The sequence below is a fragment of the Nymphalis io genome, chromosome 24 (genome assembly GCF_905147045.1).
Source record: "Nymphalis io chromosome 24, ilAglIoxx1.1, whole genome shotgun sequence".
In the NCBI taxonomy this organism is placed as follows: Eukaryota; Metazoa; Arthropoda; class Insecta; order Lepidoptera; family Nymphalidae; genus Nymphalis; species Nymphalis io.
The window spans coordinates 6,416,733-6,432,087 of NC_065911.1; the positions used below are offsets into that span (position 1 = coordinate 6,416,733).

The 15,355-nt window shown below is 32.9% G+C and overlaps 1 protein-coding gene and 1 non-coding gene across 25 annotated transcripts in view; both read left to right on the forward strand.

The window, feature by feature from the left end:
- LOC126777812 (twitchin) overlaps positions 1–15,355 on the forward strand; it is a 125,326-nt gene that overhangs the window by 61,621 nt on the left and 48,350 nt on the right. For 19 of the 24 annotated variants that reach the window (XM_050500951.1, XM_050500970.1, XM_050500971.1 and 16 more), the window contains 28 exons: positions 176–301; positions 388–817; positions 917–1,022; positions 1,113–1,273; positions 1,780–1,918; positions 2,203–2,417; positions 2,733–3,064; positions 3,415–3,598; positions 3,681–3,805; positions 3,894–4,071; positions 4,167–4,291; positions 4,510–4,536; positions 5,441–5,600; positions 5,801–5,934; positions 6,075–6,246; positions 6,911–7,062; positions 7,638–7,788; positions 8,232–8,340; positions 10,141–10,337; positions 10,542–10,683; positions 11,445–11,593; positions 12,194–12,351; positions 12,556–12,697; positions 13,004–13,143; positions 13,556–13,790; positions 14,051–14,257; positions 14,713–14,876; positions 15,101–15,236. In XM_050500951.1, coding sequence (XP_050356908.1) covers positions 176–301; positions 388–817; positions 917–1,022; positions 1,113–1,273; positions 1,780–1,918; positions 2,203–2,417; positions 2,733–3,064; positions 3,415–3,598; positions 3,681–3,805; positions 3,894–4,071; positions 4,167–4,291; positions 4,510–4,536; positions 5,441–5,600; positions 5,801–5,934; positions 6,075–6,246; positions 6,911–7,062; positions 7,638–7,788; positions 8,232–8,340; positions 10,141–10,337; positions 10,542–10,683; positions 11,445–11,593; positions 12,194–12,351; positions 12,556–12,697; positions 13,004–13,143; positions 13,556–13,790; positions 14,051–14,257; positions 14,713–14,876; positions 15,101–15,236 — 4,696 coding nt within the window. The remainder of the gene's footprint in view (positions 1–175; positions 302–387; positions 818–916; positions 1,023–1,112; positions 1,274–1,779; positions 1,919–2,202; positions 2,418–2,732; positions 3,065–3,414; positions 3,599–3,680; positions 3,806–3,893; positions 4,072–4,166; positions 4,292–4,509; positions 4,537–5,440; positions 5,601–5,800; positions 5,935–6,074; positions 6,247–6,910; positions 7,063–7,637; positions 7,789–8,231; positions 8,341–10,140; positions 10,338–10,541; positions 10,684–11,444; positions 11,594–12,193; positions 12,352–12,555; positions 12,698–13,003; positions 13,144–13,555; positions 13,791–14,050; positions 14,258–14,712; positions 14,877–15,100; positions 15,237–15,355) is intronic. The other 5 variants (XM_050500954.1, XM_050500961.1, XM_050500955.1 and 2 more) reach the window with 1 other exon arrangement.
- On the forward strand, positions 9,399–9,561 carry LOC126778006 (U1 spliceosomal RNA). Its single transcript, XR_007670119.1, has one exon. It is a non-coding gene; the product is annotated as a U1 spliceosomal RNA (small nuclear RNA).

Genomic DNA, 15,355 nt, shown 5'->3' on the forward strand with positions numbered 1-15,355 from the left:
ATTTGTATTAATGTGTCACTTCTGATAATGTATGATCGTTCAAAGTGTTCAAATGTGAAGTCGAGGTTACGGGTGATCAGCACATGGCTTTTTGTCTGATAAGCACTATTTGTTATTGCACCGATTGAATATCATTTTAAATAAGGTATATTAATTATGCACACACTTATTTCAGAAACAAGAGTCATTCTTGAAGCCCCTTGTAGATCAATTTGCAAAGGAAGGTAAAGATAAGAAGGTAACTTTCGAAGCGATATTCACGAAACCGAATGCAAAACCGAAGTGGTTCTTCCGAAAGGATGTAAGTTTATGATTGATAACCAAAAAGATAATAAATTTAATGTACTATTAGAAATAATTTATTTAATTATATCATTGCCTTTTTAGGAATTATTCCCTGGATCTAAATATAAGATGACGAACGAACAAGACTCATACAAATTGATCATCATGAATCCTAAAGTCGATGATACAGGCAAAATTACAATTGAAATTGGTGGCATTACTAGCACTGCTTTCTTACAAGTTGAAGAACCTGACCCAACTTATAATTTCACAAAGCATCTCAAGAAGACCCTTACTGGATACACAAAACATGAAACTGTACTTGAATGTACCGTGTCCAACAGTTTGGCTATTGTCTCCTGGTGGAAAGGAGAAACCAAAATCGAAGATGGAGAAGAGTTTCAAATCTCTAAAGATCTATCTGGTCAGTGTAAATTGATAATTAAGAAAGCTAAATTGGAAGATGCTGGTAAATATTCTTGTAGAATCGAAAAACAGGCAGACAAAACAGAATGTGAAGTTAAAATTATTGGTAAGTATTTCGTTAAAAGAATTTAATTTATCAAGAAATTCGTTTTTAATATATACAAAAAGTATATAAATAATTAAAATGATTTCTTTTCTTTCCTAGAATACCCATATAAATTTACTAAGGTACTTAAATCTCAACAAGCTATTGAGAAAGATACGATTACATTACTTTGCGAACTGGACGACGCTGCAGGTGATGTCAAATGGTAGGTTTCCACTTACAATAATTAAATTACAAATTACTGACTAAAATTGTATCTGATTTAAAGACATATTATAACAAATTTCAAAAATAGGTACAAGAATGAGCAGCCGCTTAAAGTAGATAAGCGTATCACTATAGCCAAGGAGGGACGTAAGCGAAAGGTAGTTATCAAGGATGCGAAGGTTACTGATGCCGGAAACTTCAAGTGCGTCAGTAACGCCGACGAGACTGCCTGCGAATTGATCGTCAATTGTGAGTAGGCTGTTTATAGCATTCTCTTACTCATAATCTTAAGACAAATATCTTAGATTACCTCCACGTTGTAAGAATCGAGCAATTAGAAAGAAAAATGTTCAATTACATTTTTCTGAATTAGAATTTGCCATAATTATTAGCTAGTACAATGGAACATATGTGTTCTAATCATATGTTTATGGAATTTAAAAATTAAAAAAACGACGGATTAAATTTAAAAATATATTCCAAATGACCTAATAATTGAATTCTAGGCAATGTGGCAGTCGGATTAGGATGGGATTATTGCCTATTGTTTGAGCTTAATAGACCCAGACTGCAAAAATACAATTCTAAATTAGAATGATCATTTATAGAGTTTCTTTTGAAGTGTTCAATAGGCTTATAATGGGGTACAATAAATATTTATTCGATTTGTATTTTTTTTTCTAAGTAAAATGCTATTTTATCAGTATTATTTTTCTTGAATTAAAAAATAAACCAATCTTTTTTATATCTTAAAGACTCTAATCGCTTCAACAAGAAGTTGAAGGACACAGAAGCAATTGAAAGGGATAAGGTAGTTCTTGAAGTGGAATTGCAAGATCAAACCGCTGAAGCTGTATGGTCTTTCAATGGAACCCCCATTGTGCCCAATGAAAGGTAATTTTTTTGATAAAAATTATTATGATTTTAAAATTATTTTTTTATGATTTTAAAATATCCTTTTTTAAAACATTTCTCGTGTTCAACAAAAAAATAAGTGTTTTTTAATTTCTTTTTTTTTAACAACTATTATTATACGTATAAAGTCGAATCCAGTTTGCATACCTATGTTACCTCATGTATTATATTATATCCTATACATATATACTCGACAGTGGCTACCGTGGCCAAAACCAAGAGGACTTCATTCATATTTATATATATATATATTTTATTATCAGGATAGAAATTAAGAACCTGGGTGGTGGTAAACACCAGCTCATTTTCAATAAGATAGAAATGGAGGATGACGGTGAAATCCTTTGCGAATCCGGTAAACTTAGCTCGTCTTGTAAACTGTCCGTCAAACAAGGCGAGTCCAAGCCTCAAATCGAATGTCCCGATGAGTTCAACGGGCCAGCTGGAAATCAATTTGTCATTGAAGTGCCTTATAAAAGTAAGTTTAAATTGCACTTATTTAGAATTACTAGCTTAGTTTGTCAAAATCTGTTGACATTAACCAAAATTGCTCACAACGTTTTCCTTCACCATAAATCTTGAGATTAGTTATAAACAAATGAACATAATATATATGCTATGTCAATTTGGAAATTACAAACATATAATTATTTAAAAATCTAATGTAAAACTAATTTTAGCTCGAATCCATATAAAAAAAACAATACTTAAATATTTATAATACTAGATTGATGTTTAAGGTATCGACTCTTGGGTACAATTATTGATGTTGTTCAAATTACTTTTTTTATAGTTTCTGGCACTCGCCAAACACCAATCGAGGCGAAATTACTTAAAGATGGAAAAGTGTTACCTAACAAGGAAATTGAAGCAGTCGTTGAACAAGAGAAAGTCCTCTTCAAGATTAAGAGACCGACCAGAGAAGGTTCTGGAAAATATCAAATTAGGCTTTCAAATGCCCAGGGTGAAGATGCCAAAGATGTTAATATTATCATGCAGACAGCGCCCACAGTACCTCGAGACGTTGAAGTCAAGGAGGTCTTCCAGAATTCATGCGTTGTTACATGGAAGGCACCTCAAGATGATGGTGGTTCTCCAATCATCAAATACCTTATTGAGAGACAGGTAAATGATTAACTTAAAACATAAATAAATTTTACAGTATTATTGCTATATTTAATGAAAATTTGCTTAAGTTTACAAAAACCTTAAAAAACTTTATTTCACATTAATGTTTCTATTGTATTCTTTTTTTCTCTTTAAAATTACTATTGTTATCAAAGTCACACTATGTTTATCTGTAAAAGTGGAAATTTTATTGGCTTGTGTAAACCTTTTTTGTTGTCAAATATGTATGTATTATATTATCCTGTATGCATTCCAATTAATACATAAAATAAAACAAACTAATTATTTAATATGACCTCAACATTTTTATGTATCGGTATTTAGTAATTTTATTTGTTTTCAATCAGGATCTATCTCTCAAAGCTGCTTGGGATAGCGTTGCTGAAGTGGCCCACGGTGAGCCAACCACGTATAAGGTCGAAGATCTTATACCCAAGAAGACTTACAAATTCAGAATTCGAGCTGTTAATAAGGTCGGTGCCAGTGAACCTGGTATTTTCGGTAAACCTGTTCTGGCTAAAGATCCGTGGGGTGAGTATGTTTGATATAAGAAAACTATCTCAAAAATTTGTCTGAATACATAATCTATATGTATAAATATATGAATTTCTAGATGAACCATCGAAGCCCAAAGGCGTGGAGCTCACTGACTGGGACAAAGATCATGCAGATATCAAATGGCAAAAGCCAGACAATGATGGCGGTGCCCCTATCACGGGATATATTATTGAGTACAAGGTACGACTTTATAAGGAAAATTATTCAAGGTCGTATTAATTTTACTAAAAATAATATGTCATTTAATTAATCAACCTACATATTACAGGAGAAATTCGGCAAAGACTGGGTAAAAGGTGTAGAAGTACCCGGAGACGCATTATCTGCTACACAAGATGGGCTTAAAGAAGGTTGCACATATGAGTTTAGAGTACGCGCTATTAATAAGGCAGGCCCTGGCGAACCTAGTGACAGCACCAAACCTATTGTTGCTAAATGCAGATTTGGTAAGAAATTCTTCGTAGTACAACAATTCTGTATTGTGTTGTTGCTAGCCATTTTTAAATGCAACAGTAATAATATATTTCAAAATTATTTACAGTTAAGCCCTACATCATTGGTGAAGGACTTCAGGGTATGATCATCAAAAAGGGTCAGGTTATATCCTTTGACATCAAGTATGGAGGTGAACCTGAGCCAGAGGTCAAGTGGCTTCAAGGAGAAGAGGTAATTAAATTCTCTTGCAATATTCATTTAATTAAGAATTTTCATACAGTTATCAACACACGTATCATATTGAGAAGCTGGTGTAATGGCCCAAGAAGATTTTCCTAAGACTACACATTTTAATAAGAAAATTTTAGAGTATTACTCGAGCATTTAAGTAATTTCAATGCCATTGTAAAGATCAAATATTAATACATTTTTTATTTTGTCCAAAAAAGAAACGTGGAAAGGCGTACACGGAGAAGGTCAGATGGGTGAAAATAAATGTTGTCATGATGTTGTAAATACTTACTCATACAATTTACTCTATTCTACACTTCTATTATGTGCTAACATAACTACACAACAAAATATACTGCCGCCTTAGCGTGTTTTACAGAAAATATTAGCATTTTGAAAATGTCATTTGTAGTAAAATATAATCTGCTCCTGCATAAAAGCAACATAGAGATTAAATTAAATTAAGAAAACACATGGAAAATGCCAATAATTCTGTGAAACATGGAATGAATCTTGTCGCAATTTATGCGATGAATTACATTGTTACAATGTGAAAGCTTTCGATGTCTTTATTTATATCTTCAAATATTTAAATGGGATGCATTAAGGCGAGATATCAACATTTACAACATTTTATTGCATAATTCTCATGTATACACGCATGACATTCAAATTCCGAAGATTATACTCATATGTTATATGTACATGAACATTATATGTTTTCTCGTTCGAATGCACCTCAAATGAAGAATGTGCACCGTGTTACAGTTCACAAAATGTTAATCACTTTGAATCTATAGCGGAGCACAAATGGTCTCAAATTGCGGAGAACCGTGAAATATTTTCTGTCTTTAACACTCTGACAGGACAATGTCCTAAAATGTATACAAATACACTAACATTACTTGATGTATGCACTATGACTAAACAATTGATGTTGTGACATTTTGTTTTATTTTTGATGGAATCTATCACTAATATTATCTTCTAAATCTTTGTGAGGATGAAGCTGTAAATCAAAACGTTGTTATAAATTGTCGATAGGAAATAAATGGATTAAAGTAATATTTTATGATAATTTCCATCAAATTTATTTAAATATTTAATAAAAATAATATAAACTTTCACTAACATTTTACGTTTATATAGGAAATTCGTGATGATGGTGACCGTATCACCATTGACAAGTATGAAAGGAACACTGTCCTGACGGTGCGAAGAACTACCAGAATTGACAGTGGAAAATATAAGCTAGTCCTGACCAATTCATCTGGGACATGCGAGAGCATAGCCGATGTTGTTGTACTTGGTAAGAATAAAAAACTCAGCTTTTATAATAATATAACATAATAGGTATACTTATCTCGTAGAATTCGTTCGATTCGATAGAATTAGTTCGACGTTCTTTAATTTATTTAATAATTTCCTTCGCGATTCGGAGGACGACGTAATTAGCAACTATTTAAGTAAATATGTATTTCTTATTTTCTAACTTTCATTTTATTTCAGACAAGCCAAACCGTCCAAATGGTCCCATCGAAATCACAGATATCCGCGCCGAGAAGGCGACTGTTAAATGGCAGAAGCCTGATGACTGGAAGGGATCTGATATCACTGGATACACTCTTGAAAAAATGGACTTGGTAAGCAGGATATTTTTTTTTTTTCTTATTTTACAATAATAATTTTCTGAGTTAATTCTAAAAGGTTTCCCCAAACAAATAAATATAGAATGTAGTGTACTAAATGAGTGCATTATTTTGAGAACAAAACATTTTCTCAGGATACCGGAAACTGGGTACCATGCGGTGAATGTGGCGCTGAGCCAACAGAATTCACTGTCAAGGGTCTAACACCAAACCACAAGTACAAGTTCAGAGTTCGCGCCGTAAATAAAGAGGGCGAGTCTGAGCCTTTGGAGACTGATGGATTTATTGTTGCTAAAAATCCCTATGGTGAGTTTGATTTATCACTAATCGATTGTCAATAATAATATAAGAAATATTTAATTTTAAAACTAAGTTTTAAACTATTTCTATTCAATATTATTTATATAATAATCTTTGTTAGAGATAGAAAGGAACGTTTTCTGAACATATTGTCATTGTCAATGTCACCTATTTAAATTTTGCCGTATATAGTTTGTTTACAAACAAATATATACACGGCAGAAAAGGGGAAAAAATTACAAACAAACTAGAAATCAAACAAATATTTCAAAATTACCAGGGTGAATACTTGTTGACTACTAGTATTGTTTTCTATATTGAGTATACGTTTTAACTTCTAATAATATTTTAGATTTTTAATTTAATACATTTTTTATACCAATCTCTTTAAACTATTAAAACTTATTATATATAAATTATTTAAACTTAAATCTTAAGCAATATAAAAATAAGAACTTGTTGGGCCTTTTTTAACTTATAAACAAAATTAAACAGTCCTTGTGACTCCTAAGTTGTATAATTTATTTTTCACTTAAATCCTTTTTGCACGTAGTTTATGCCTATGTCCTTATCCAGAACTTTGCGACCTAGATTTGGCTTTGTGCCATTTCAATTGATTCAGTGGTTTCACACATTTTTAAAATATTGTTTTCTTTTTTAATTTCGTTAGATCCACCTAAGGCTCCAGGCAAGCCTAATATTGTTGACTATGACAACATGTCAGTTACACTGCAATGGGAGCCACCAACTGACAACGGTGGTCGTCCTGTCCTCGGATATGTTATTGAGATGAAAGACAAATTCACTGCTGACTGGATTGAGGTAAGAACAAGAAAGATATATAGTTTATCTTAGTTATAATATAAATATTTATTTTAACCAAAACTATCATTATCATCCAAACAGATTAATTACTTTTTTACTATTTTACTATTCTATATTTAAATCTAGCTAATAAGTTTAGCTTATTTTTATACAACAATAATAATTTTTTTATAGAAATATAAAATCTAAAACTTTGTAAAATATTTGAGGAAAATGAGGAATGAAATATATTGAATTAAGTGCATAATACATTTAATTATAGTGTAACGTAAATTGCTGAGAACTTCTTTTCTCTTAAATTACGAAGATTTTTTTCACCACATTGCTTTAATGCATGTTGGTACATGTTTGGCAGAATTACATTAATCATTTGCAGTTTTTCTTACAATGTTTGTTTTTTATTATCGAGCATAATATAAATATCTGACTATAAAAGATGAAGCATGTGAAAACTTAATGGTGCTCGTCCTGGTTTTAATCTATAATCTTCGGTTAAAATTCACAAATTGAAAATTATTAAGAAATAATATTTTTATTTTACTGAATAAAACAATTCTTTGTTTATTGTATAGGTGCAAAAGACTCAAGATGTGAAGACGGAGGCCAAAGTGGAAGGTCTGAAAGAAAAAATGATCTATCAGTTCCGTGTGAAAGCCTACAACAAGGCTGGTGTTGGTGATGCGTCAGAGCCCACTGAAAACCATCTTTGCAAACACAGGAACTGTAAGTAAACTTCAAATATTTTTCATTAATAATAAGCTCTTTAAACTTTTAAGAAGAGCTTTTAAGTGTCATTTAATAAATACTATATATTAAAAATAAGTTAGTCTATGTGCTAAGTTGATTTCGCTTTACTGAGGTTGTTTTCGTTCCACTGATGAAAAATCTATTTCAAAACTGAGAACTACAAATTACTAATACAGACTTACGATTAGTTGATGGTCTTTAATAAATAACATAAAACATGTTAATTATTAAAATCATTGCCATAAGATTTTATTTTAATAATTGGAATTTTATTTTAATTACATTTACATTATATTAATATTGAAAACATTTTCTCAAAGTTTTTACTTTTGAGTTCTATTTTATTAAAGTAAATAAAATAAATCTGTTATTTAATTATGAAAAAATATGATATTAATTTTAATTATTCTCTTTAACAGTAAAGCCTCGTATTGAGCGAAGCACATTCAAATCAGTGATCATCAAGGCTGGTCGCACACACAAGTGGTCTGTGGATGTCATCGGTGAACCTCCACCGGAGACCACATGGTAATTATAAGATTTTTAAGTTCTTAGTCTCCTAAATCACCAAGTTTACCCACCAATAGCATGTACATTTTCGCTACCTATATATATATATATAAATTACTACATTATTAAGCACTTAAGTGTATACAATAAATATTAACCTAATTGTTTTACAATTTGCATTGGACAATAAAAGACATAACCAACAACACAATTACAACAATAATAATTTGTACAACACAATTATCACATTAAGAATTAATTAATAAAATAAGAAATGCTAGTTAAAAAGACCGTTATATACTATACTTAATTAACATCCTCTCCTGATTTCTCATAATTGGTACTTGTGTAGAATACTAAGGTTAAAATAATATGCCCTATATTGTTTTTTCTTTAATGTTACACATGGTCACACTTCACTTCTTTTGTTTTGAGCACAAGTCTAAACTTTGATCTGATCAATGTATTTATACATTTATTTTACTTAATCCATCCAACATAAAAATAAAAAATAAAAATATAAATACTTAGTAAAATTTGAAAGTTATTAATTTTAACTAAGGGCTGATTTCTTAATCATTAGTTGTTTTATCAGAAGAATTAAATTGACGTTTTGAGTTTTCTATAAAATTAAGCTAAAAATGTTTATAACAAAGTACTATTAAGTCTGATTAAGTCGATATATATTCGGTGATTCTTGTATGTAGCTTAAGTTTTTCTTTCACAGCGGCTCCCTCTATGAATTGAAAGAATAACTATTAAAAGATAACTAAGTTTTGTTCAACCAAACTAGATGGTGTTATATTTTTATAGTTACATTTTCATTGAATAAAGTAGTTGAAAAATAAAAGTTATATCAATACTGAATATTTTAATTACTTTAAATTATAATTATTTATAAATCGTTGATAACATTATCATTATCATAAGTACATAACTATGTAATTTTTATTTCAAAACAAATTATAATAAAAAGCTCCGCTAGATGTCACTGTACATACAGTCTCTCTTTCTACATCGCGCTGGCAAGATTTTCGCGCAAACAATGACTACCCATGCTCTGAGCTTTGAAAAGCATACTTACCTGGCGTAGGGGATACCGTGATCATGAAGGCGGTTCCCCCAGAGCGAGGCCCCTCCATTGCACTGCGGTGGGGTTGACCTCTGCGATTATCCCTAATGCGGATAACTCGGACGCGTAATTTTTGGTAGTGGGGACTGCGTACGCGCCGTCCCCTCCGGAAATATATAACATTTAGCGAACTTGGTAAAGCTTTGGCTTTTGTAGTTTATAGGCTAGAGGCTACAATATTCAAGTCGCAACTCGCTTGTACTCTAATATTACGTTCGTACCTTATATATAATTTATCGATCGATAAATGTGCAAATTTTTGCTCCATCGCATTTTGCTTCTATTTACTTGCGGTTTTGGTTAACACATCAAGGAGTTTTGCGTTATCCGTACACTCTAAAGTTAAGCTCAATAGAGTTTCATGGGAATAAGTAAATATTTTGACATGAAAATGTTCAGTGCGTGTGTGGGTTATAGATTTATATTATTATAATTGTGAATACACGAAATTCTTTAACAAACAAAGCAATATATTTTATTACATTAATAAAATTGATGATGATGCTCTTCTAACCGTAGATAGATTAGTCACCTGCGCAGCCAATATATATTATTAAGATAATATAGACAAAATATAGAAGTTATTACACCTACAAAACGTCTAACATTAGTTACAATAATTATCATACTAACTTTGTAAATATATTAGCGCCTTCAAATATAATAATTAAAAATGATATCTCCAGGTCATGGCGCGAGAGTATAAAACTGGTAAACACAGAGCGTATCAAGATCGAGAATGTGGATTACCATACAGATTTCACCATCGTGAACGCTGTGCGTCGCGACACCGGCAAATACACACTCAGAGCTGAGAACTGCAATGGATTCGATGAGGAAACCGTTGAACTTACTGTTCTCAGCAAACCTTCTGCTCCAAAAGGTAAGTGCATAGTTAGCAGCTGTAAAGCGCTTCACAAATCTGATAGTAAACTGCAAAATAATTGCATTATACACATAAAAGCTATAGTACACAATAAAGATTCTAATAACTAAAATATTAGGTATATTACCAACACACCATGTATCATTTAAAATTTCAAGAATTTTTCCAAACAGCATTTTAAAATATGTCATGGTTTTTCAGGACCATTGGTAGTGACAGATGTCCACGCAGAGGGTTGCAAAGTTAAATGGGAGAAGCCGGAGGACGATGGTGGCTCTCCCGTTAAGGAATACGAGCTCGAGAAGATGGACATGGCTACTGGCAAATGGGTCCGTGTTGGCAGGTGAGAATCTAATCAGATAATCAAAAACACCAAAAAAAAACATATTAATTGGTTTACTTAAAAAAAAATTATATTCTGGTATCTACGTCTAAATTTTTTTTTTTTTATATGCCCCGGGATGGCAAATGACTCTACTCCACCTGATGGTAAGTGGTAGTAGAGTCTAAACGCGACGACGGCCAGTACAGTCGGGAAGAATGTTCTGTACTAGCCGTCCTCGCCTTGCCGGCTGTGATAGCACACGAATTTTAACCGAAATGTTAAATTCAATGATTAAAAAAAAAATTAGGAGCTACTAAACATTATTAATTTTTGTCATGTAGCTAGATATGAAGTTTCCTTGTCAGCTCGTGCATATCCGTAAAAGATACATATATCAGATAGATGTTACTCAATTGTTATAAATTTACAAGTGCTTAATATATTTATTGTACATGTGCCTTTTCAAATAAAATAAATAAATTGCAATTTGGGGCGGTGAAATTCTCGAAAGGAGAGGGGGTCTTTATCCTGCACTGCGAGAATAGAGGGTTGTTTATTATATATATATATATATATATATATATATATATATATATATATATATATATATAGGCTATATAACAGGTAGCTTCAATGAATTATAATTTGCGGTTTTTCCACTTAAAATAATAATATTTACGGTTTTTTGTCTATCGTATTTCAAATTATTTTCAAGTTCTTCTCTAAAATATCATTAGTCTTATTTTTTATCTAAATAATTACTATTTCCTGTTGTGTAGAGTTGCCGGTGACAAAAAGCCATTGGAAATGGAAGTGACTGGATTGGAACCTGGTCATGAGTACAAGTTCAGGGTGACGGCGGTTAATGACGAGGGCGACTCTGAACCGTTGGAGACAGAGAAGGCGGTCCTCGCTAAGAATCCGTTTGGTGAGTTTTTTTTAATTTTCAAAATTAGAACTATATAAATCGGAAATCTCCAAGCAAGTGTTACTTTTACAAATTTTACACAATCGGATTAACGATATGCATATAATAGAAAAAAAAAAACATATAATATTATTTATATATAAAAAAATAAAAAAGTGACCTGTAAAATTTCAATCATTTTTAACTTCAAATTTTATTTGAATTTTAGAAATTAGTTAGAGCGTGATTAAGCAGCCGTAATTTTTAACGCATAAACTTTGGCATTTATAATATTAATAAATTTTCGACAGCAAATCAACAATTTTAATCAACAATTACATAGATAAAGCATTTTAAATTTATTATATTGGAAATTTTATTGCTTAGATATTTTCACCAGTGGTAGGACTTTATACAAACCCGCCTGGGTATCATGCACTTATCTGTCATTTTACCGCCAAATATCAATCATATGTATTGTTCTGTTCCGGTTTTAAATTAATGTAAATGATCACGACAGTCAAAATGCAACCTCCCAAAAACAATCTAATGGTCTCACATCAAGAGAATGCAACCTCAAATGTTATACACCTTGCAATTTATATAATTCTTCACGTCCAGACGTCGCCGATAAGCCCGGAAACGTTGAGGTCGCAGACCATGACAACCAGAGCGCTGAGATCAAATGGGAGCCTCCCAAGTCCGACGGTGGAGCGCCCATACAGAAATACATCATCCAGAAGAGACCAAAAGGTGGTGACTGGGAGACTGCTGCTGAGGTAAAAATAAGACAGATATTTTAATAATAATATCGTTTATAATATATTTATTCTAACGAACATGGTATAGCGGTTATATATTAAAACAATGCTTTGTCTTCTTCTTTCGAATAGCAATATCTAGATGTTGGAATGAGAGAAAGAGTTTACAAGAATACCTTATGTTTTGGCGTACTTATTTATTCCTAATTTTGTTGAATTCAGGTACCCGGAACAGCGACGTCCGGCAAGGTAGAAGGCCTGCCTGAAGGCAGCGAATACGAGTTCCGGGTGATCGCCGTCAACAAGGCTGGTCCATCTGAGGCCTCTGAGCCCACAAAGATGACCACAATCAGACATAAAGCTCGTGAGTTTTCATTTTTGTTCTAAACCACTAGTGTAATAAAACTAGCCTAGTAATAAGATACAACTTGTATCTTGTACGCATACAAAGTGACGTTTACAAATGATTTTTGAGGATTTACATTTTTACAGTGCCTTAGCTTTGTTTGTACCATAGAATTTGCACTTCAATGTAATAGTCATATAATGTATAGAATATAAATTTGTTCATAATACTTGTATTTGCTGCAACGTTTATCTACATTTCTAATTTCATTCATCCTAATTCAAAATCAACTAATTTTGTAAAAAAATTAATTCTCCTCTCCAGTGAAACCACGTATCGACCGTACCAACCTCAAGGCGCTCGTCGTACGAGCTGGCAAGTCAATCTTCTTCGATGTGAACGTCCGTGGTGAACCTGCGCCGAAGGTGCAATGGTTCCAGAAATGGAAGAACGAAGAGAAGGAGGTAAGTGATTGCTTTAAAAGATTTAATTACTAATAATTAAGTCAATACTACGTCAGTGCAAAATTCTTCAAATCGCTGTGGTACAGCGTGTCCTACACCAAAAAGTTGTCTGAAAGATTTATATACAGGCAGTACATATCGACTAACAATTTAAAAAAAAAACAAACTGTTTCAGATTATTACCCATACATACTCAAACCATAGCACGCAAATATTGCACTTTTGGGTAAAGCTTCTTTGCCTGCCATTATGCTCCACTGCGGATTGGTGGGATAAACATGTGACGGATTTCATTGCTAATCACGGTGTTTTTTTTTTCATAGCCGTAGAAGTTTAATACCTTGTCAGCACTTATCTGTATTTAATTTTAAATTAGTACCTACATATGTAAAAAATTAAATATTTGTCATAGGTTACTGAAAACGTAATCAACGTGGACTACAACACAAAACTGGACATCAAAGAAGCTGTTCGGGCCATGACCGGTACTTATCGCATCTTGGCCACCAACGAGCACGGCAAAGACGAGGCGGAAGTTGAGATCACCGTCCTCTCAGCACCGAGCAAGCCTGGCGGTCCATTGAAGGTCACCGATGTCACCAAGAATGGATGCAAATTGGCCTGGAAGAAACCAGAAGACGATGGTGGTAAGTGCGCTTATATGCTTCACATTCAATGAAATAGTAGATAACTTAATAGTATTCCAAAAAAAAATAAATTACGTGTTCATTTTTTTAATTATCAGACCGGAAGATTGTAAATCAGACCAATTCATAAAATTGTTTGTAAGTTTCTTATTAGATTAAAATAAATATTAATAATATGATATTATATTGCCTTAATTTACTTTATTATATTATGTATTTAATTAGCGTTTTTTTATTATTTTAAATATATAATTTTTCAGGAAAACCTGTAACCGGTTATGTGGTTGAGAAACTCAACAAGGCTACCGGCCGCTGGGTGCCAGTTGGTAAAACCGATGACACTGAAATGGAGATCAAGGGTCTGCAGGAAGGAGAGGAGTACGAATTCAGGGTTAAAGCTCTCAACGACGAGGGAGAGTCTGAGCCATTGAAGACTGACCACTCCATCATCGCCAAGAATCCTTACGGTATGTTGGTTTTTTCAATGTTTTTAATAAATCTTATTAAAATTTGCATTAGTTTTTGGTAATTTATAAATTACGACAAAGTATATTTAACTAAAACTATCAGTTTGGTAAAAAGTAATATCCCACTGCTGGACAAAAGTCTCCTCTACTAGTTCCTCTACACTGTGCTGCTTAACTGCACGTTGGTAGATGTTTAAATGGAAGAATATCATTAAACATATACAGGTTACTCACTTTTTGAACCACCAAACAAGAAAAAAAGGGACAGTGGTGCTTGCCCAAATTTTAAACCCGCGATCTTAGACTACTTACTGACTTATTATTCATAATACACTTGGGCATCTCGGCTCAGTTTGATATATGTATTTTATTTGAAGTTACTGTAATGTGTACGTATATATCATTAAAGACAAATTAATCGCTTCAGTTTTATAACATGAACTTTCCCATTTTAGATATTCCCGGCAAACCGTCCGTCCCCACTTTGGAGGACTGGGACGTGGACCACGTGGACCTCAAGTGGGAGGCTCCCAAAAACAATGGTGGAGCGCCCATCACTGGGTACATCATCGAGAAGAAGGAGAAGTATGGGCACTGGCAAGAGGCGCTTGTTACTACGGTAAGTACCATATACACTAGAAAATTTAAGCCTACCGGTTCAGAATTTAGTTTCTACCAAAAAGAACCGGACGTTTTTATCCTGTACGAAAATCAACGAATACTCCAAGATATTTGATCATCTGCATAGTCTAAAATTTAAATAATTTATTGGGTAACTTAAAACATATGGTCACATTATTTACGTACACAGTTTTTGAGTATTTGTTTCTTTATTTTTTCCAGACGCCAGAATGCAAGGCGCGTGTGCCCGACCTGAAGGAGGGCAACACGTACCAGTTCCGCGTGCGAGCCGTCAACAAGGCGGGGCCCGGCGAGCCCGGCGAACCCACGCAGCCGCATGTCGCTAAGGCCAGATTCCGTGAGTTATTAATTACTGTATAAGACAAGATGATAAAATTTTATATAATAGATAGTAGGAAAGCAGATGACCAAGTTGACAAATAAGTTATCTGATGTTAGCTGGTCGTTTGTCGTAAC